The following is a 21,061-nucleotide window of genomic DNA, read 5'->3' as shown; positions in this document are numbered from 1 at the left end:
TGAAAAATACTTTGTGTGGTCACAGGCAACATTAGTAAAATATGACATGCCTTTTTATTTTCAAAAAATAAGGTAATAAAGTCAACAACATGAAAGCCCTATGAGGATCCCTCCTGAAGTTGATAATCCCTCACAATGCAGAATTGCTGCTGGCTGCAGCAGAATTGTGCTGCCTGCTCTAGTCCAGCTACACAACAGGCACATCTTCAGTTTGCCATGAAGACTTTTTGTGCTATGATAGCATTCTTACTCTGAGTGCTTGCAAATTAGTTTTGTGGCATTCGATAACAGTGGGGTTTGTTTTTTGGGGGTTTTGTTTGGTTTTTTTCCCTTTTGAATACCGGTGATTAAATTCATATTGAGTTCAGTAGTATAGATTAAATACTAGGAGCTTATTAACTGTCGTTTTATGTAGCGAGCAGTGTAGATTGCTTGCTGCTGTCTGGCAGGTGCGTTTTTCATTGTTGCATACAGCACATTTATTTTGGTCTTGTTCAAAAGAACTATGATTTAATCTTGTGATGTGCGGCAGTGTGCTCATGACCCTTTCTAGTTTATATTCAGCCTGTCCTAAGCAACAGTGGGTTGGTATGTCATCATAGAAGTATGTGTGCAAAGGTAGGCAGAGTGAAAAGGCAGTGGAGAAATGGCTGAATTCAACCATTTATCCGTCAGGACTGGAAAACCTACTTTGTACTTTCCAGTGTTTTCACAGAATTGCAGAATGGTTGGGGTTGGAAGGCACCTCTGGAGATCGTCCAGTCCGAGTTTTCCTTGTGAAACAAAAAAGAGATGAACGTGTCGCTTGTGTCATCGAGCCATGTTTTTTCTCCCCCTAGCAGTGACAGTTTGGGGACCCGCCTTGCAACAAGCTGCATGCTGTTCTTCACACATCCGAGCACCCGGCTGTAAATACTGCCGAGCACTAGGTGACGCACATTCAATAGAATAACTTGGCTACAGCATGTGACAGGGTGGTAAAACATGACTAAAGAGGTGCCACCTCGTATTTCCAGTATGGCAAAGACAACTGTGAGAAACAAGGAGCTTTTCTAGATAGTTGCTGTTAAAGGCTGTCTCTGTTTTCTGATATTGTCATATAGGTATCTTGTAAAATAAAGCCCTTATTCTGTTTGTGTGCAATTAAAAAGAAAAAAAAATCTATTCTACTTGGTACTTTTTAGCTTGAAGCAAATGCATAAATGTTTTCTTTGCAATAGTGCATCAGGCACTTAAAGCTGTTACAATAAATGCCACTTATAAATGCTATTACTTCCATGCATCCTGAAGGTTACAGAATGCATTTTATTAAACATCCATTACTCTAGAATGTTCAAGAACTATATTCTTACCAGGTCTTCAGGTGCTAGCTTCAGAAACACGAAGCACAAATTTGTTTTTTAACTTAGGCAGATATACCTTTGGGAATGTGTAAGTAGTTTTTTGATCTTGGTACTCTACAAAAGCCTAGTAAATCTTAGAATTTAAGGATATGGGATTAGAAAGTACGTTGTTAACTAGTGTGTGTTTAATATAACAACTTTTCTTAAAACAGACTGTTACGTGGTAACATGATAAAAAGCTTCACTAGTTTAAAAAGACTATTTTGATGCACTGAGATATTTAGCTTGTACTAGCAACTATAAAATTCACAAAAGAAGATAATACGGTGAAAAAACATCTTGGGCCAAGATGTGTGTGGTAGTGCTAAAGGCAAAGGTGATAAAATAAATTTAATTTCTGGAATTTAGTTTTGAAGATGTAGTGAGAATCTCAAAGCACACCCAAAAGGGATTGTCTGTGAAGAGGAATTAATAGCTTTTCATAAATCTGTTCCCTATCTCTTTCCTTTAGTAATTACATGCAACAACCTGTTCTATCTGCCACCTTTAGTATTTTTAGTTGTTGTTTGGGATGCCAGATGTTTGCATTCATCAGCTGTTTAGCCTGCCTGGTATTGCTGCGGATCTCCTTCTGTGACTTTGATGTAGTCATTTTGCAGAACCTAATCCTAAGGAAACCTGAGTGTTTTTAGTAAGAGTTGATCTGACATTTACAGTTTAATAATTGCAATGTAATAGCATTCATGAGTTAAGCTGTAAATTGTACAGGGGCGGGTGTTTTTTTTTAGTTGTTTCTTATTAATGACTGATTTTCTTTCATTTGTTTATCAACAGCCCCAAGCAGCAAGCCATCCTGCCATTTTCAGAATTGTTAACGAAATTTTCAAGTAAGTTTTGAAATTATAGTGGGAAGTGTTTCAAATAAATGATCAATTTAAACACTGAGGTTTTCTTCATGAGGAGGAGTATTATGATCTGGGACGTATTATAATTATGGGATGGTTTTTTCTTTACCTTAGTGTCTCCGTCTGTGTAATATACTGCAAGTAATGAAAAATGTTAAAAATCACGTGAACTTCACATAAAAGTTAACATTATGATGATAATCATTGATACAGTTGACTACATTGTATCTTTTATATTTTATCATATATATCTGCTAAATTAAAATAGCCTTTAAAATGTATAATTTATTTTGTATTTCAGTAGATATTTGATTTTGAGGTGAAAATTATAAATGCTGAAATACCTTGTCCCATGCCAGCACGAAGATGGAATTTAGCTGCAACACTTGCACTTACCAATGGAGCCTCTTTTACATTGTTTATAGTCTTCAGGATTTATATCAGCTATGCTCTTAATGGTATTAAACTGTTGATCTGCCTGTTAATAAGTTTGGGTTTGAATGCATTAGTTTTAAGCAATATATATTATTTACCACGTGGGGGCTTCCAGTCCTTTCTACTCAGTTTTCAGTGGCTTTTTCTCTTCACTTCGCTTGGCTTACTCTTTTCACATAGGTCTGCTGCTGGGGTTTATCAGTATTACAGTTTTGATACAACAATAACATATTTAGTGACTGACATTCTTTGTTCATCAAGTGTTTTCCTTCCTAAGAAGAGCGGGCAGCCAAGTGCACATGTTTGGGGGCATTTGTGTGTCTGTGTGCATGTTTGTTCAGGTTTACACAGCCACTAACATAAGAATCTTTGCTGTAGAAACCATAGACTGCTGCATTGTGAGAGTGGAATCACTTGACTGCCACAGCAATAACTGCCCTTTCTGTTGCTGGTCCAGTATCTGAGCACAGCTAGCATTTTCTGAATAGTTCAGACTAGTCACTTTCCCAAAGCAAAATGCACGTGAAAACTGATGTGACTTCAACAGGCCTGTACTGATGTCTTAGGCCATATATTGTGATGGTGTATGGAGACATAATGTGTTCAAGCTTCCTGACTTATTTAGGGTCATGGTATATAAAATATTTTCTACAGACAACATGAGACTACGTAACTCTCTTGCACCCTTCTCATTTGGTAGACAGTAGAAATGGATGAAACACTGTTTCTCAGATAATACAGGGCCTTGTCCAGCAGAGTATTTCCTAGTAAAACTTTGCACTTGTGTTACTGTTCCAAATCATCTTAGAAATTCATCATGTTTTCCTGTTGCTCAGCCTACATTTCGGCTCCCTAGCTTGCTTTCAGTTGTTCCTACTTTGTGTGCTTGTTCCTCTATATTGTTGGTATTAAACACTTAATATATTTTTAAAATACTATGTGTCAGGTCCTCTTGGTATTACATGAAGCTCTTATGTATGTTTTCTGGCTTTTGCAGACCAATTGGTTTCTGCAGCTTTTTATTCATTTTTGTTGTATTTCTCTGACATCCCTCCAGCTATTACCATGTGGTATGCAGACAGTAAGATATGTGATGGTCTTAAAAGGTCTTTTCCAACCTAAATAATTCTATGATTGTACTTCAGATGTAGTCACATGTGAGATTTTAGAAATCTGCTGATAAAGAACTTGTACTTCATTGCTTGGAAACTGAGTTCTGTTTCTGCAGCTGGCACAAAACTCCTTTTCTTTTAGGGGCTAATATTCTGTTAAAAGTACAGATCTAAGCCTTGTGTCTCTTTCAGGAATAACTTTTCCTGCTTATTGTGCATGCTTTTTGTTGAGGTTGATTGTGCTGAATTGTTTCATTTCAGAGATATTAACTTTCTTTTTTTTTATTTCCCAAGCAGAAGCTTATTTTGTTGCTAAGTATGGCTATACAGAAGTCCATACAGCTAGACTGTCTTGAGGTTCTGTGTGCTGTTTCCCGTGTTTCTATTAGTGTTTACACCTGCCTGTAGTTTTGTGAAATTCCTTTGCTGCAGTAATGTGTTAGCTGTTCTTATGTTTTACATCATTATGGAAAGAATGAAACAATTCTCTAATAAAAAAAACTTAGATCTCAGTGGACCCTTACTTTGAACATTATTTTTTCCTTACTGTTACATGCCTTTCAAGTAAAGACAATGAAAATTACTCTTTGCTGCCCATGTGTTTTTCTGCTCCATTTGCTGAAGGTTACATTATGCCCTGTGGAAGGCCAGTTAAAGTGTTAACCTTCCTGAATCTCCAGAGTAGATTTTATGATTTCACCACTGAAAGCACATTGAAATGCATTGGTTCCTAATTAAAGCTGTAGCAATTACTGATCCAAAGTATGCCTTTGGTATACACATATTTCTGTTTGTGCTGCTGATTCATTTCTTAATGATCACTAAGGAGTCACAGTGACTGAACAACAGCTGTATCATTTAAGTTCAGGGCCCTTGTGTAGTTTTTTAAATATGTAACTTTTACATTTGATCAGCTTTTGTTTGTTTGTTTGTTTCCCTGGCTCCAGTAGGAGTGTTATATTAATAATTTAAGTCAAGATTATTTTTTTGCTACAGGTACCATATATCCCAGGAGATAGATTGTACTAGATTGTACTTTTCTCTGATTTTAGATAGCCTGTGGGATACAATCACACAAAGCACTAAAGTATGCTGAACTGTAAGCGTGGGAGTAGTTGCTCTGAACCCAGTAAGATTGTTCAGATGCCAGATTTGCTTAATAAATTTGTTGCAGTCTCTTTTTTAATTTTACTTTTTTTTTTCCCCTGGTGGTCGGGTGTCTGCATGTATATTGTATATACTTACTAAATTTAATTTATTTGTAGGAGTAGCATATGTTTTTGTTAAAGTAAAAATAAAGTAATGAATCGACAGCACACAAAGAATGTACATTTTGTTTCTTCATTCAATTATCTGTGGTGTGATGGGCAGATTAATTAACTGATTGTTATAATCTAACTTTTCAATGCTTAGGAATGCACTGCTGGAAACTGATGGAACTCCAGAAGTGATGACCATTATACAGGTGTTTACACAGGTTTTCCTTCAGGATCATCAGAATGAGAACAAGCAGGTCAGTCAAGATCTATTTCTTGATGTTTCTTTTCCGCGAGAAGTTATGAAAGTTCACAAGAAGAGAACAATGCTACTCTTAAGAATCGTGACTGAATATAATGAATATAAATAGTAGCATCTCCCTACAGCTGTATATACTTGCCAAAGTTTAGTTCAAACATTTTCACCTGTGAATAAAATTATAGTGTGAAACCAATACGTACGAGCAATTTACCTGACATTACCCTGGAGTAATCCTGCGACCTAAACTGTGATTTTCACAGGAGCAGTTCCCATGGTGCTGAAGTTTCTGCCTGTATGGTGAACATGATAATGACCATCCATCTTTGGTGGGAAGGATAAGAAATTTTAGATAATGTTTCTTTTGCAGTAGCAGGGTTTCTGATGATAAACGAAACAGAGATAATAACCCCATCCCCATTCCTCCAAGTAAGTGTAAGCAGGATACTAAGTAGTTGTATTTGTCTGTTCAGAAGGTAGAAGACACAGAATACATACTGGTTTCAGTTTCTGGTCTTGCTGCTCAGGAATTTTTCCTCAGTCTAAAGCTTCAAATTTCCCAGCTTAGTGTCTCTTCTTCTGCACAGATATTTATACAGGTTTTACTGAACTGAATTAAGTAGATTAACTTTTGTATGTATTAATATAAACAAGAGCAGGATCAGTTTCTTATTTTTAAATTTCAAAATGGAGATATGAAAAGGTTTTGTCACGTTTATTCCTGGGTTCCCAAATCACACTGTCATTTCACATCCTGACCATTTTGTTTGGTTGTTTAACTCCAGTATATATGATTTATATGGTAAGTTTGGAAAGTATCTTATTGTTTAATAGCTCTCACTTTAGACTTAAGAAAATTTCCAGTTCCTTTGATTTTTACAGCCTTTTGGGGAGACTAGTTAAGAAAGTATTGGGACTTCTTGGAATTTTTGATCTCCTGGCCTTTAAATAGCAATGTGATTGAATATGTCTTCCAGCTTCAGGCAATATGAAATAAGGATGAAACTGCAGCTATATTGCTTAATATGTAGGTGCTGTGCATGTTAATTTAATGCCACTCTGACTGCATGGCAGCAGCACGCTGTGTAGCCCCAGGTGGGGGTGACTGGGTGGAGAACACAGGCAAAGATTCTACACCCATCAGACACCCAAGAGCTAATCCTGTTGTGCAGGGGATGCGTTTGTTTCAGGGTGAAAGTCCTTCACCTGCTGGCATTGTGACATGACTATTGCCCATTTTTTTGAAGTGGTTTTAAATTTTAAGTTTCCTCTACTTTACTTGTATACGGTTTAATTCATGGGCCTCTAATTAAGGTGTTGTCTTCAATATTAGAATTCAAAATTGCTTGTTTCACAGTTTATGAATCTACTATAATGTTAACTAACAGTTGGCATACCAAAATGCAGGCACAGAGTGCTTCCTAAACTTCGTTTAAATCAGTCATCGTATTTTTTGTCATACCAATATTACATACGTTCATAAGACACCCATCTTTGTGGTATCTTGGCGGGACACAATGTGCTTCATTAGCATTTTACAGAGGAATGCTAAAATTATTAATGACGGAAGATGAAGAGGGTTCTAGCTGGGTCATCTAAGAACTTAGGAATATATAGTATAGTTAATTGAAAAAAGGCTAGGCAAAAAGATGTGTCCACAAAATATTCAGAAGAACCAGGTCATATCTGGTAGTTGCACAGGTTTGCAAGGTAGGAGGAGAACGATTCTCTGTTGCAGTATGACACTGGTCAGAAATAGCTGTCTTTTCTAAAAGCTTTGTAGACCATTTAGCGAGAACAAGATTGGGCAGGGGCAGAAAAAAGCTAAGGAGTGTGAAAAAACAGTGCTGCAGGGTTTAGGAGTAGTCTTGTTTTGGGAGACTGAAAAAGGTATAAATGGAACATAGGGTTTAAACCTGCTTAAGAAAAAGACCATTTCTGTAGTCATTGAATAAGAAATTTAAGAATGGGTGTACTGAGATCACTGTTGGGATAATCTTTTCCATGCTTTGTACAAGCAGATTTTCTTCAAGTTTGTGATGAAAACTGACCTAAGGATATTTGGGTCATGTTGCTTGTGAATTCATGAACTTAATGTTCATGGTTTTATTTGATCGAAATTATAATTTCCTCCAGGGTTATTTTCCCTTGATCATTTCAAAATTGTCAGTTTTTCTTTTAATTTTTTTTTTTAATTTTCAGTTTTCACCTGAGAATTTTCTTCTAAATAGCTGGATAAATATTTTAAGCCAGCTTAAAATTTTGTTTCCTGGTATACATCGTAGCCATTGTTATAACCAGCCACATCCAGACTCGTTCTGTCTCTTTATACCTTGTTGTGCACTTTGTGATGGCTTATGTAAGGAAGGAACTGTCTAAAATACTGTGTTTGTATGATGGGATGCAAACTTTTTTGCTTTGCTTAAACAGTATGCTGAAAACGGATTTTCACTTACTTTACAGTGCTGTTCTCATATGTAACATGCTGTTGGTTTTCTTGGCTACTACTAACTGTGTGAAAAGTCCATTTTTCATGGGGATTTTTGGTGCAAGCTAATTGAGTACATGCATAATTTAGTATAGGGATTATTATTTTTTGATTAATGTAATTTCACTTGACAAGTAGACTTTTAGAATCTTACCATACCGGTGATAAACAGACTGTCTGATAATACTGTATATATTAGTGTGCTTTAATTTCAATTACCTGTTTTTACAGAACAAAAAAATTAATAGAGAATGTGTCATTCCCTTTGTTTATAAGATGCATGCATGTATATCCAAAGGAAATGAGTTACTAAATAAGGTCTTTAAATCTGTTGGATTTAAAAATTTATCACATTTTGTAGAGTCTGTGTTCCCCATCTGTGTGTTGAGAGATTATATATTTGCTAAATAGTCTATTATTCCTAAAGAAAGGAGACAGAAGGTCTAAGGTCATTGGTGTGGAGACTTGAAGACTGAAATGATAGACTCATAGAGTGGGTGAGGTTGGAAGGGACCTCTGGAGGTCACCTTGTCCAACCCCCCAGATCAAGCAGGGCCACCTAGAACCAGTCACCCAGGACCATGTCCAGTTGGCTTTTGAGTATCTCCGAGGACTGAGACTCAGGAACCTCTTTGGGCAACATGTGCTAGTGCTCAATCACTTTCACAGTAAAAAAAGGGAAAAATATTTTTTGATATTCGAATGGGAACTCCTGTATTTCAGTTTGTGGCTGTTGCCTCTGGTCCTGTTACTAGGCACCACTGAAGAGAGCCTAGCTCCATCTTCTTCGCACCCACCCTTCAGGTATTTACAGACATTGATAAGATGGCCTTTAAGCCTTCTCTTTTCCAGGCTCTCTCCACCTTCCCTCATACGACAGGTGCTCCAGCCTGTTAATCATCCTTGTGGCCCTTTCTTGAACTCTCTCGGGGAAGTTCACGTCTCTCTTGTACTGAGGACCTAGAAACAGACATAGTACTCCAGGTTTGGCTGCTGAGTGGCTGCTCACCGGAGCTGAGGAGAGTGGAAGGATCAGCTCTCTCGACCTGCTGCCAACCCTTTGCTTAATGCAGCTCAAGATACATTTGCTGCCTTTTCTGGCAGCAAGGGCACATTGCTGGCTTATGTTCAACTTGTTGCCCACCAGGACCCCAAGGTGCTTTTCTGCAAAACTGCTTTCCAACTAGTTGGCTTCCAGAATGTGCTGCTGCCTGGGATTGTTCTTTTCCAGGTGCAGGACTTCATACTTTCTCCTTGTTGAAGTTCATGAGGTTCCTGTCAGACCATTTCTCCATCCTGTCAAGGACCTTCTCCCAGTTTTGTGTCATCAGCAGGCTTGCTGAGGGAACACCCTGCCTTATCATCCAGATCAGTAATGAAGGTGTTAAATAGAACTGGACCTAGTATTGACCCGTGGGGTACACCAGTAGTTACTGGCTCTAGCTAGACTTCGTGTCAATGATCACTGCCCTCTGGGCCTGGCCATTTGAACAGTTTTCAGGCCACCTCAAAGGGAGTTCATATTGCACTTGCACATGCATGCTACACATTAGACATGCCTGTAGTAGATGTTTGCAGAGCAAAAAGATTGAAGGTATGCTGCTGGTAGTCCCAGTTAGACAAGCAGCAATGTTCATGGCATACAAATAGCATGCACCCAGATAAACAGAGGACAAGTCTGTTATCTGTGACTACTCCACCGTGTACTGAATCAGATCCTAAGAATTTTAGGTGTTCATGTTTGAACAGAAGGCAATAATCTACATCACAGCCTCAGATTATGTAGATGTTACTAGTTCTTTGTTTAATATGAACCTGTTTGCACTGGAAAATGAAATTAAACTAATTAGCATCGCTTTTAACCTCTGCATTTTAAGTGTGAAGACTTGTGATAAGAGGGAAAAAACTCAAGAATATTAAGATGGAATTTTCTTCATACTCTGCACCCTTTTTAATACATGTATTTTAAAAATCCATATTTTTCTTCTTTCTAAGCAAGCTTTTTCTAAATATCCCCCTTCTTTCTTTATGCAATTTCCCTGAACTAAGTGTAGAGTTACTTTTATGTTCTCTCGCTTCAGTCTGTATTGTTAATTACTACCTTAGAAGAGATTGTTCACTGTGGGTTTGTTTTAAAAACTGACCAGAAAGCTCTTAAAATAATAATTCTGTTTCTTAGCATAAATTTCCACTGAAGGCCTACTTCCCTTACCATCACCAGCCTCTTGTAACAGCTTTACTGAGACGTCCTTTTGGTAAGTGTCTTCATGAAGTATTTGCAGCATTTGCCAACCTGCGTTTTCTGTATATATGTCTTAAAAATAACTTTAAAAGGGATGAGGATAAAATTTTGCCACTTCCTAAATGGGATGTGTTGACTTAGCAATTTTAATAATATTCTTTTAATGTATTTTTTTTCAGGAACATCTAATTCTTATGTAACAATAATACAAATGTAACCTTAAAGAAAACTAAACCAGAAGTGAATAACAAAGAAAGAGTGCATAATTTTGTAGGAATGAAGATAAGTTACTGAGCTTGTAAAAATGCTAAATATTCTTACCTTATAATATTAGGAATTGTCGTTATGAAAATGTTCATATCTACATTACAAGAAATAGCCTTGCCATTTGTCTCTGAAGCTTGAATTCTGCTTATACTTCAGATTGCAAACCTAATTTTATTTTCAGGTTTCCCATTTTTATACATGAAGAAAGCACTGCTCAGTATAGTACAGTTTTTCATGAGCAATAATTTCAGCTCAGTATAAGATCCTCTGAGACCACTCATAATATATTTATATTGAGGTAGTGTTTACACAAGTGTACATCAGCCTCATTTGAATATTCCTAGCTATACTTCCTCACATTGCTTTCTCAATGAAATGTTCTAAGAAACATAGTAATAGCTATTGATGAAAACTGGGAAATTTAAAAATGAAATTTTAAATGCTGATATCTGTATCAAGTTGCACAAGTTTTAATGCTAACTTAATATGGTTAATCTCACTGTTCTGTTCTAGTTGGACAAAGTAGAATTTTAAGTTTTGTTTTCATCCTTCCTCCTCAGAAGTGCCAGCTACACACTGGTCTCAACACTTGAAACATATTTCAGATATGCTCAAAGCTTTAGTAGAAGATAAAAACATAAGGTAAGCAGTATTATATTTTCTAACCTTTTGTCCTTTGCATATGTTATTTTGTGAAAATCATGTTATTTGAAGACTTTAGTGGCTGCATTTCATCATTTTCTTGTTAATCTTTAAATAGAGCTTTGTTTTAAAGAATAGGACTTAGACTAATTGAATCTGAACTTTTGTAGCACCTATAGACCTGACCAATAAGCCTCTGAGTAAACAGAATCTCCTTGTTCCTTTCATTTCAACAAATAGCTAGCTCTGTACCAGAAATGCCTACTTGCTTACTCTCCCATTTCTCCCCCAAAACTTTTAAAACCGATTCTGGATTCAATAACAAGAGAACTTTTCCAGTCAAAAAAAAGCAGCTAGTATTGGAAAGAGCCTGTTGTGAGTGGTAGTGTTTTATGAAGGAGCTTGTATTAGCTTTCTGCAGGCTTTGTAAACATCCAAACTCAACTTGATTTTTTTTTTTCTAGATACTGCTAGATTGCATTACCATTTTTTGCCTTATTACTCTTTGAGCTGACACCCCATGTCTCTGACCTGTTGCCCTTAGCTTTTTTTGTCCAAATACTTGTTATAATGACTGATGGTGTTTGTCTACACAAATTCTGCTTTGGTAGTAGATGCTGTAGGACTATATGAAAAGAATGAAGTAAGATACATCTCTATCTGTTTCTGCCCTGCAAATCTTTCTTATCCAGGTGTGTGACAAGACCTGGCTCGGCTAGAGCTTTGGATGTGAGTCTTCCTCTGTTCCAAGACAGCTTTTCAAAGAGTGTTGAACAGTTTTTAAATTAAAATAAACCAATTTATTTTTTATTTAAAACATGAAATATTTAAATAGAGACATAGAATGCCTAGGCCAGATAGACTTGCAAAACAAAGATACCCAACTGTCCCCCTGTGTCCTGGAAGACAGATACTGTAACTATGCTTGGTTTCAGGTAACTCATGGAGGCTTTTATTTTTGTTGTTGAGTGGCAGAAAAAAGCTTTTTGCTGTTCCCTCTGAGGCCAGACTGTCTGCTGGCAGCTTCTCACTTTCTGTACAAGCTGCAGTTCAGTGCTGTGTCTCACTGTTCATCCTTGAAGTCTGTAAAACCTTTCCGCCCTTGGAGTGTGACCTGACCCTGGCTTGTTAAAAGAACACATAATTCAACCTTAGAACAAACAAATAAAGCAAATATCATCCATCATAATGTGTTACAATAATAGAAGCATGCCTGTTCTCCTTTTGTGGCCTAGCCCTTTCTTGGCTTCTGTTGTCTTTTTCCCTCTTTGCTTTGATAATACACTAGGTTAAATAGTATTATACTTCCCAGAATATCTTCTTACTTCCTTTAGAACTCATGCAACAATTATGTTTTATACCAAACCCCTCTCAGTTATGAAGAAAGTGGATCTGGCTTAAGTTTTTAAATACTAATATCCATGAGGAAACTGTATTCAATTTTCTTTCATTGCTTTATTCCTGATTCTGCATCCTTTCTACTTAATAAGATTAACAAAGGAGCAAAAAATACTACTATACAGGATATCCTCTTACTTCTTATAGTCGGTGCTCTCTGTTTATATAGCTTGTTTTTCAATGGTTTTATTTTACACCAAATCTAAGTCTTACAGCAAGGTGCTTTCTGTGTAGTTCTAATCAACAGATTTCTTCTGTGCCATTATTTATTATTTTATGTAGTACTCTCAGTGAACAGTAAATGTTATGTGACATTTTAAACCAGAAATCAACTGATGTACATTTTGTGTGGGGATGTCCCAGAAAAAGTGAAGGGCCACTTTTGGCAATCAAAGTGGAGCAGTTGACATAGGTGCCACTACAGAGTAGGAGGCAGAAACAACAGTAGGGACAGAAGTGGGAAGCACACAATTCCAACCAGACATTGTGATGGTACAAGGAAGTTACTGTGAGTTGTAAGTGCAGTGGTGCCTAGGCTGTCTTAGCAAGAATTAATTTCTGTTCTGCTAAGTACCTGTTAAAATTAGTTTAATCCTTAAAGTCTAAGGACTTTTATTTACCCTTTGAGCTATGAACATTTCCAGTCATAAATACTGTCAATCTACCCTAAGTATATTTATTTGTCCTTAGTAGTTAACTTTTAATTTAATTTAATTTAATTCCTCCTTTGATTGTAAATCACTGGGTTTCAGAGCTAGCCTATCCACTTAGGTTGTCACAGCATTCAATTATGGTCAGATAAGTAAATTATTTTGCTGAGGGAGGGCTGTTGTCCTAGATAATTATCACGTTTGTTTTTTCAAAGGTTTTTAACATTGCATGTCCAGATTCTAGTATGCTATTCCTTTAGCTAAGCATTTTTAGTCTCAGATTTTGTCATACATTATGTCATACATAGTTCCTCACAGCCTGAGCCATGCTGCTGCCCCTCCGAAAGCTGTGGAATATCAGCAATGGTGGCCTTTATAGCGGTCACCTCAGTACTCTACTTTCTCTCTGTAAGTCTATGTAAATCTCTTGTATCCGATCTTGGTGAGCATGCTTATCCAAAAATACTGCTGTGGTGGATTTGTATCCTAGGAATAAGATTTTGAGACCCTGAGATTCTGTGGCATATAGACAATATCATTTACAGGTTCAGTAATTTCTGTGACACCTATAGACAACATCACCAATATACTCCAGACGTAGAATACTATCTGCACACACCACATCTTCATCCATAGAACTGTGTCTCCCACCTCTTCAGAAGGTTGTAAAGATAAAGCAGTTTATTCCAACTAAGACCTTGTCATGTTCCCTAGATGATGTGATGGTATCAGACAACTTTATCAGCTCCTGAAATTTCTAAGACCTCTTAGAGTTTCCTGGGAAAGGTGGCACAGCAGTTCTTGGAGTCCCCAGGAGTAAAACATTAGCAAAAGCTTGAAGAATTAGAGGTTTTTCTTAACTTAATAGGAATTAAGTTTAAGTTCCTGTGTCTTAACAGCCTTCGATTTATCTGTCTGTCCTTGCATCCACACACAGTTTGAGTTTTTTCTTTGGAGACACCTACCATTAATTTGCCTCTCTCCATTATTTCTCTATTCTTCAGTCTTAGCTTCAGAAAAGTACATGTAAGAAATTGTAGAGATGAGATGAGGCCCATTCTCTCCTTTCTTTTTCTTACTGCAGTAACCCAGTTGTAAATATCTTCAAAATTTTCATTAAAGAGGACCTGAATTGTAAGTCAAGAGATGAGTAACATTAAACACTTTATATTTAGTCCATCTAAATGTAATTCCTCATGAATTACCAAAAAACATGCACCTCATGAATTACCAAAAACCAAAAAGTAACCCTGGAAAGCAAAGAGAGAAACTGGAATACAATATAAGGCAACAGTATGTTAGAATACAACTTTTAAGGTGTGATTTAAAGTTTTGAAAGTCCTTTAACTAGAGAGTATAAATGATAAGGTTTAATTTTATGATGTGTATTTTAATACATAGTATAGTGTCACAGTTTATTAGAAAATGGTGTAATGGATAGTCTGTTCTACTGACAAAGTTAATCGGTGAGTGGCACTGGGTATCATTTGGTTGTGACTGCAGCTAATTGAGTATTATATGGCCGTATGCTTAGCAGGTAAGGCATTACCTATTGAAGAGTAGTTTAAGGATTTTTATTTGAAGAGTAGTTTAAGGATTTTTATTTCCATGCCTGCACCTTTTGCAGTTAAGACATTTTAAAATGTTATATAACAAGACATACTTAATCGTATCTTTGTTATTTTCCAGTTCTCTTGCTGACCTTTTTGAAATCTGGTTTTTGGTTGCTCATTTTGGGGAGTGGCTGGATATTGCGGCAGAAGAATTACTGAAGGGTGCTGTAGAACCGGATGCTTTGCTGTGGCTGCTGGCATTTTACTACTGTCCTCAGAATGAAAATCAACAAAGGACTCAAACAACGGTGGGTAATGTACAGATAGTAAGCAGCGATAAGCAGTCAATAGTTTGCTTATATCTTATTGCTATAAAACAAATAGTACAAACTAGAAAAATGAAAGGTTTACACTGGTGAAGGTATTGGCTTTACAAGGTCTTCTGGGAATTGTGTTACAGTGAAGAAGTTGAAAGATAATTTTGGTCAATTTTCTTGGTGATGTTTAGAAAACACTTTTCCTCTTTTTAGATTATATTATATAGATTAGCACCTTCTTGGCTTTCTTTTGGATAACTTGGGTGCTTTTAACACAAGTAAAACTACTCTAGGAATGGTATTTTTTAAATCACTCTGGCAGAATTCAGCATTCCTGTGTTATGGCACCTTCTGAGAAGGAAACAAGAGATATCGCGACAACAGTGGAAGCTGTAAAGATTATTTTCGGACACAGCCCTGAATACTAACCTTGCCCATGTATTCTAGTTTCTCTAATGTATCTTTACAGATTTTTGCCATGTACAAGATTGCAACAAGTGTGTTGTCTGCCCATACTCTCCGTTTCTAACAGAAGGAAGCAGTGTTCTGACCTCACACACTGTACTGCATGAAGAGTGCTGCATGTCTATGTGTGCATGGAAGTACATGAAAGCCTTTAATTTAGGCCTATTATGCAAGCTTGAACTAGCCCAAGCAATCTGATCTACAAAGCCCAGATTCAAAATTTGGCTGCAGCATCTCTAGTTTTCTTTAATTTGAAAATGGATTCTGTTTGGTTTAAAAATACAGCTCAGTACACCGTGCTAGAAAAACTTTCATTTGACCTCTAATGGTCCATGTACACCAGAGTTCTGCAACATTTTATTTCCTTCCCTTCCCCTTCTGCCACCCAGATGGCACTGCAAATGCCAAGTTCACTTCCCAATCACTTTTCATTTTTTTTCTCTTTAATTTCTTATGGTCTGGGAGTCAAGTGGGATGTTGGCTGAGCGGAGATAGGTTAGAGCTACAGTGAAGTATAGAAACCAGGGCAGGTTTTAGAATGCATGTTTTGGGAAAGAAGGAAATACCCAAGCAATAAATGTGAGTGAATGAAGCTGAAGGAAAATAGTGCAGATCTATGTAGGAAATATTGTTCTAACTCCAGCACCACAGAATGAAATCACATTGTCCTGTATATAAAATCATCTCCCTGTGTGTCCTGTATTCTATCAGTTTGTTGTTCTGTCATAACGTATGACACATTTTAGTGAGAGAAAAGCTTTTCCACTGACAGCCCACGCAGTTACTCATCTGTTCCCAGAGGTCTAATATTTCAGCTCATTATGATTCTTTTCTGTAGTTAAGTAAGACTTTTTTTTTTTTTTTTTTCCACAGGTCAGGCTACTTCAGAAGCATTCTCACAGTTCATGCAAAGCTTCTGCCTCTAGTTAGATGTTTGCTTTTTCTATTAATTTGTCCTTTGGCAGGTTAGCTCTTAGCTCTTTCAAATGGAGTGGTTTCGTCCTCAACCCCTGCACCTTTCACCAGTTAAGGATTAATATGGGATGGGAACTTTTGGCAGATGCCAAGTTGGATGACTTTTCATTCAGCATATTTTTGTGTGGAAGGGTGTGCACTCTTTACTTAAGATTTTGTCTACCTGCTACTTACTTTAGGTAGCAGTTTATATATCAGCAAAAGTAGAATACAGAGTTTAAATGGTTTAAAGAAGAAAAAGGCTACTTTTGCTGTTCACTAGACTTCACTCATATGTTCAGGACTGAATATTCTGCTCCTCAATATTTATTCATTTGTTGGCATCCTTTCATACCTTTAGACTGAAACACTGGAGGAAAAAAACCTGGAGGCTGGTCATAGTAACTTTGACACTAAGGATGAGTCTCCTAGGGTACTTGAGCTCATGGAGCAGAGCCTGCTGCTATTAGTCTGCAGCCTCAGGCACATGGGATGGAGGCACACCAAGAACAGGATGCACAGAGGGTTAAAGAATCTTGAAGAATTCCATTTACTTTGCCTTAGGTTTTGGTGTCATTTGTTTCGTCACATGTAACTGTGGACATGATTCAAGAATAGCAGCTTTTTCAGACTACTTGATGTGGAATTGTTTATAGGACAGGGCAAAATCAGGTAAATGACTGAAACAAATTGCCCTAGTGAACATGGTTGATAAATGGGTATCTTTTCCTTGTGGTCTGTAGTGGTATATTTTTCCATTGTCCTTCCACTTAATTAATTTGCGTTTTTTCTACCAGTTTTTTAGGTTTATTTTTAATATAATGAACAAATTTTTTAGGTTTTTTTGGAATAGTTGCTTATAGTTGTTGGTTTTTTTCATTGTGTAAGTGCCAATATCTTCTGGTTTTGACTCCCAGTAAAACTTAGGTTTTATTGGCTAACTCAAAAGGTAAAAACATAAGCTGTGGACAACACAGGAAGAAGGAAAAAACTGTGTTCTTGCTAGAACATTTTATCAGCCAAGGTCAGGTTGCATGGGAATTTAATTGATTTGTAGCAGTAATACTGAAATGAGCCCTTGAGGAGTCTCTGTTCTTTTTCCCACAATGCAAAAATCTGACAATGTTCTGCTGAGGGACTTTCTTCATTTCCTTTTATTATTAAAAAAGGTCAAATCCTGGCTTGACGCCCTGCCTGCTTAATTTGCAAGACTAAAGAAAGTTAAAAAATCCATTCTGTCCACCTCTGTGTGTGTGAATCAGTGTAAAAGAAATGCGTACGGCCCTTCCTTCCCTGTTCTCCCTGCTGTTTAAATTCAAACTCTTTTCATGTTTGGGTAGTTTCTGCCAAGGTCTCAGTTTCCTGTTAGTGAATAAATCCAAAGGAAAAAATACCATAGGTATGACCTTTACTCTTTTCTGATCCTGCGTCCTTTGAAATTGTTCCCTACAGGTAGAAGCTCAAGCAGTCTACAATCATCTAATGATGCTCTGCAGCTGTACAGTCCTCTCTGTCAAAGATCTGGAGGCTGCTGTATACAGTATAATGGATACAGGGCAGTATCATAACCAGTATCTTGTAACACATCTTCTTACCAACTTTCTGCTTTTTTCTTCTGGTGGACATATGATTGCCCAGGAATGTATTTACCATGTAAGTGTTTCTTCTTTTTTTTCAGTTGAAGTAATTTTTAAATTTTTTTTTTTTTTGCTATTTTGGATTTACATTTGTATCTCTTAATAGAGAAAACACTTCACAGGGAATTAAAGAAGAATGTGACTACAGCAACTATGCCCAACCTGCTACATATCTATTTCAGCTACAGTGCAAATGATTCTGCTTTTGACACTTCTTGACAAGATCTCACTGAAAAGGCTGCTGTCCTGACTATACAGCTGCAGAAATATTTGGAGTAGTATCTTGCAGTTAAGGGATACCTACAATTTATTTACACCTGGCATAGATAGCACGTGCAAACAATTTGCTTTTCCCAGTTATAAATCACTCCTTTAATTATCCAGTTGCTGCAGAGGTGATGGAACTGTCTTCTCACTGTTTTCCATTATGTAAAACAGCTAGTCACTAATTGTTACTGTTGCTCAGTGCTTTAGCAAAGCTAGAGAGGAAGATTATGTGATAACTGAGAGAAAAATGAACAAAGACCTCGGAGAGCGTCACTTAGGGTGTGAAAAAGCTGGGGAGGAGTACAATGTTGGGGGCAAGCCACAGTATCTTGCTATTGTTAAAGACAGCCTTCAGATATATTGGTGCAGATGGTGAAATGAGTTTGTGTCTCTCAAGGCAAACAGTGCTATCTCAATATGAGATTAGGAGTTTATTCCTCTCTAACTATAACCCCGTACTCTTCTAAGAAGCACAAGCTTGTTTAGGGCCAGTGTGTGGTTGTAGCACTGAAAAGTTCTTCCTTTCAGCAGCAGCATGCTCTTCCATCTGTGTATGGCATGTGTAGGAGTCTGATTTTATGACAGAGGGAACTGGAAACCTATTTTGGTGGTTATTGCTTCTGGCTGACTAAGCAGACATAACATTTTTCTGTTTAAGAAGGGCTTAAACATTTTACGTTTAAGCATTTTACGTGTAAGTTCACAAATGGTAATTTCTTCTTAGCATAAGAATGTAATAAAATTAAGAGGGTTGTATTTTACAGTCTGCTGGCTTTAGTTTCTCTTGAGGAGTGTGGCTGTTGAGCAGTGATGCTGTAACATACTGGTCTGCTACTTAAAACCTATTCAGGGAGTTGGAAGGCTATTTCTTGATTATAGAAAGCAACATAACTGACATTCAGAACTCCCCAATATTCCCCAGTGTAGGGTGGTCATGAGGTATTGTAGGTCAGAGTGTGTCGGCCTGATTAATTTTGACTGGATCTGTGTAATCATTAATGTGTAGCTGGGTTTTTCATGTGATTTAAAAAGGCCTGAATGGTGTGGAAACAACTTGTGGTGCACGGCAGTGGTTCTGGTTAGCGTAGTGAACCTTGGGATTAATACACCAGATCATGTGGACTAAAGTCCCTCCTGATCAGCAAAAATTGCAAGTTAGGGTTTTTTCCTGTTACTTTGTCATCTTTTGGGGGTGGGTTTTATTTTTACTTTTGAAAACTTTACAGGATTGAATTGTCTTCCCAAACTCACCGACAATCTTCATGTACTTTTAGTTGTTTTCTAAGGACATGACCTTTAAATGGTTACACTGTCTGTCCATTTGTGTTTCCTTTAAAAACTTTCTGATCCCTTGGTTTGTTTCAGTTAAATATGAGAGAAATTGCTCAGTTCCACCAACACATATGAAAAAAGATGCCTTGGGCAGAAGTTGGTGTTGAACTCAGAGTATCTCACATGTTCAGTGTTGAGGGACAAATCTGTGGCTTTGTTGCAAATATTAATGGAGAATTCTTAGTATATTTAGCAACATAATTATAAAATTATTCCCCATGTTCTCTGTTTCCCTGCAGATTACTGAGACAACTGCTACAAGCAAAGAAGTGCGTAGCCTTCTTATCCGTACTGCATACAGAATTAACCATAATGGAGAAAAAAACCAAAGGGCCGTGAAGCTGCTGAATGAACTTCTTCAAAAACTAACACTGAAAGTTTAGATTTTTTCATATCATCTATTTATCAAGCCAACAGATTAGATTTTTATCCAGGTGTCAGACTTTCATCAGTGTCTTGCACTGCAGGTTACTAAGGGCAGAAATATATATCTACGTAAGCATACACCAAATTCTTTCATATATATTTGAAAATAATACTTTGTTTGGAAATATTAAACTTTTAGAACGTAACTAAATATTAAAGATGCTTGAAAATTGTGTTCTGAGCACTTCCTTTAACAAGACACCTACATCACTGAAAGCAGTACACTCATCTCCTTGTTGTTTATCTGGCTGAAAATCCAGTTTTATCCTAAAGTACACATGGTTTCATTAGCAAATTGCGTGCAATTGCTTGGTTGGTAAGTTGTTCCTAAAATGTTTTGTTCTATAATTCCGCTTTTATGAAACAACCAATGATGAGAGTTAGTGATTCATGGTGCGTGCACACTTATGTACTCAGGAAATCAACTGTGTTTCCTGAACTCTTTAGTTCTTTTTGAAAATTATTGCAAAACTAAACTCCTCTCAGATTTGCCAAATGATTTTTTTTCAGGACTGCAGCTTTCACAGGACAGTGTTCTCTGCAAAGTACCATACCAATAGCTGGTCTTTGTCAACAGGTGCTGCAGGTAGAAGTTTGCTTTCAGTACAGCCTATTTTCAGTGTGCCATGATGGGTGCTGTTGATTTGTTTAAGAAATCTTTTTCTTTTTTTTTTTTTAAATTTCAAACAAAACAGGGCAAGCACAACATAAGCATAAGGAAACTTTTCAGTCTGGGGGACGAATTTCCTAAAGGGAGTATATGGTTGCAAGTCATGTCCTTCCTTTTTGTGTCCAGAGGTAGTTTACTTGCTGCTTTGTCTGGGTTTTTTTGTCTCATGCAAAGAGCATGGACAGGGAGTAATGCTTTGATGTTTTACCCTTAGGAAAATATTTGTCCCAAGAAGTTTTGTGAAGCTGTTTCTAGGTTAACTAGAAAAATAAACATGTAATGGCAAGTAATGACAGAGGATCTTAACTTTTTTCAGAAATCTGTTCTGATATAATACCTGCCTTCAAGTCAACACTTGTGCTATGTTCAAAGATGCTGCTTGGAATACTGTTCTTGCATATAAAATCAGAGACATGTATCTTAATGTGGCTTCCTGAATGTAG

At 37.0% G+C, this 21,061-nt stretch overlaps 1 protein-coding gene across 8 annotated transcripts in view; it reads left to right on the top strand.

The window, feature by feature from the left end:
* FANCC (FA complementation group C) overlaps nt 1-20,121 on the top strand; it is a 91,464-nt gene extending 71,343 nt beyond the window's left edge. For 7 of the 8 annotated variants that reach the window (XM_027808428.2, XM_055699523.1, XM_055699522.1 and 4 more), the window contains 7 exons: nt 2,178-2,230; nt 5,209-5,308; nt 9,978-10,053; nt 10,868-10,949; nt 14,687-14,858; nt 17,739-17,939; nt 19,762-20,121. In XM_027808428.2, the coding sequence (XP_027664229.2) occupies nt 2,178-2,230; nt 5,209-5,308; nt 9,978-10,053; nt 10,868-10,949; nt 14,687-14,858; nt 17,739-17,939; nt 19,762-19,905 (828 nt within the window). In that variant the 3' untranslated portion in view covers nt 19,906-20,121. The remainder of the gene's footprint in view (nt 1-2,177; nt 2,231-5,208; nt 5,309-9,977; nt 10,054-10,867; nt 10,950-14,686; nt 14,859-17,738; nt 17,940-19,761) is intronic. The other variant, XM_055699525.1, reaches the window with a different exon arrangement.
* The last annotated feature ends 940 nt before the right edge of the window (nt 20,122-21,061 follow it).

Source organism: Falco cherrug, chromosome Z, assembly GCF_023634085.1.
Source record: "Falco cherrug isolate bFalChe1 chromosome Z, bFalChe1.pri, whole genome shotgun sequence".
NCBI classification, from domain to species: Eukaryota; Metazoa; Chordata; class Aves; order Falconiformes; family Falconidae; genus Falco; species Falco cherrug.
Note: the sequence above shows the minus strand (reverse complement) of the source record. Positions and strands in the feature narration are given on the sequence as shown.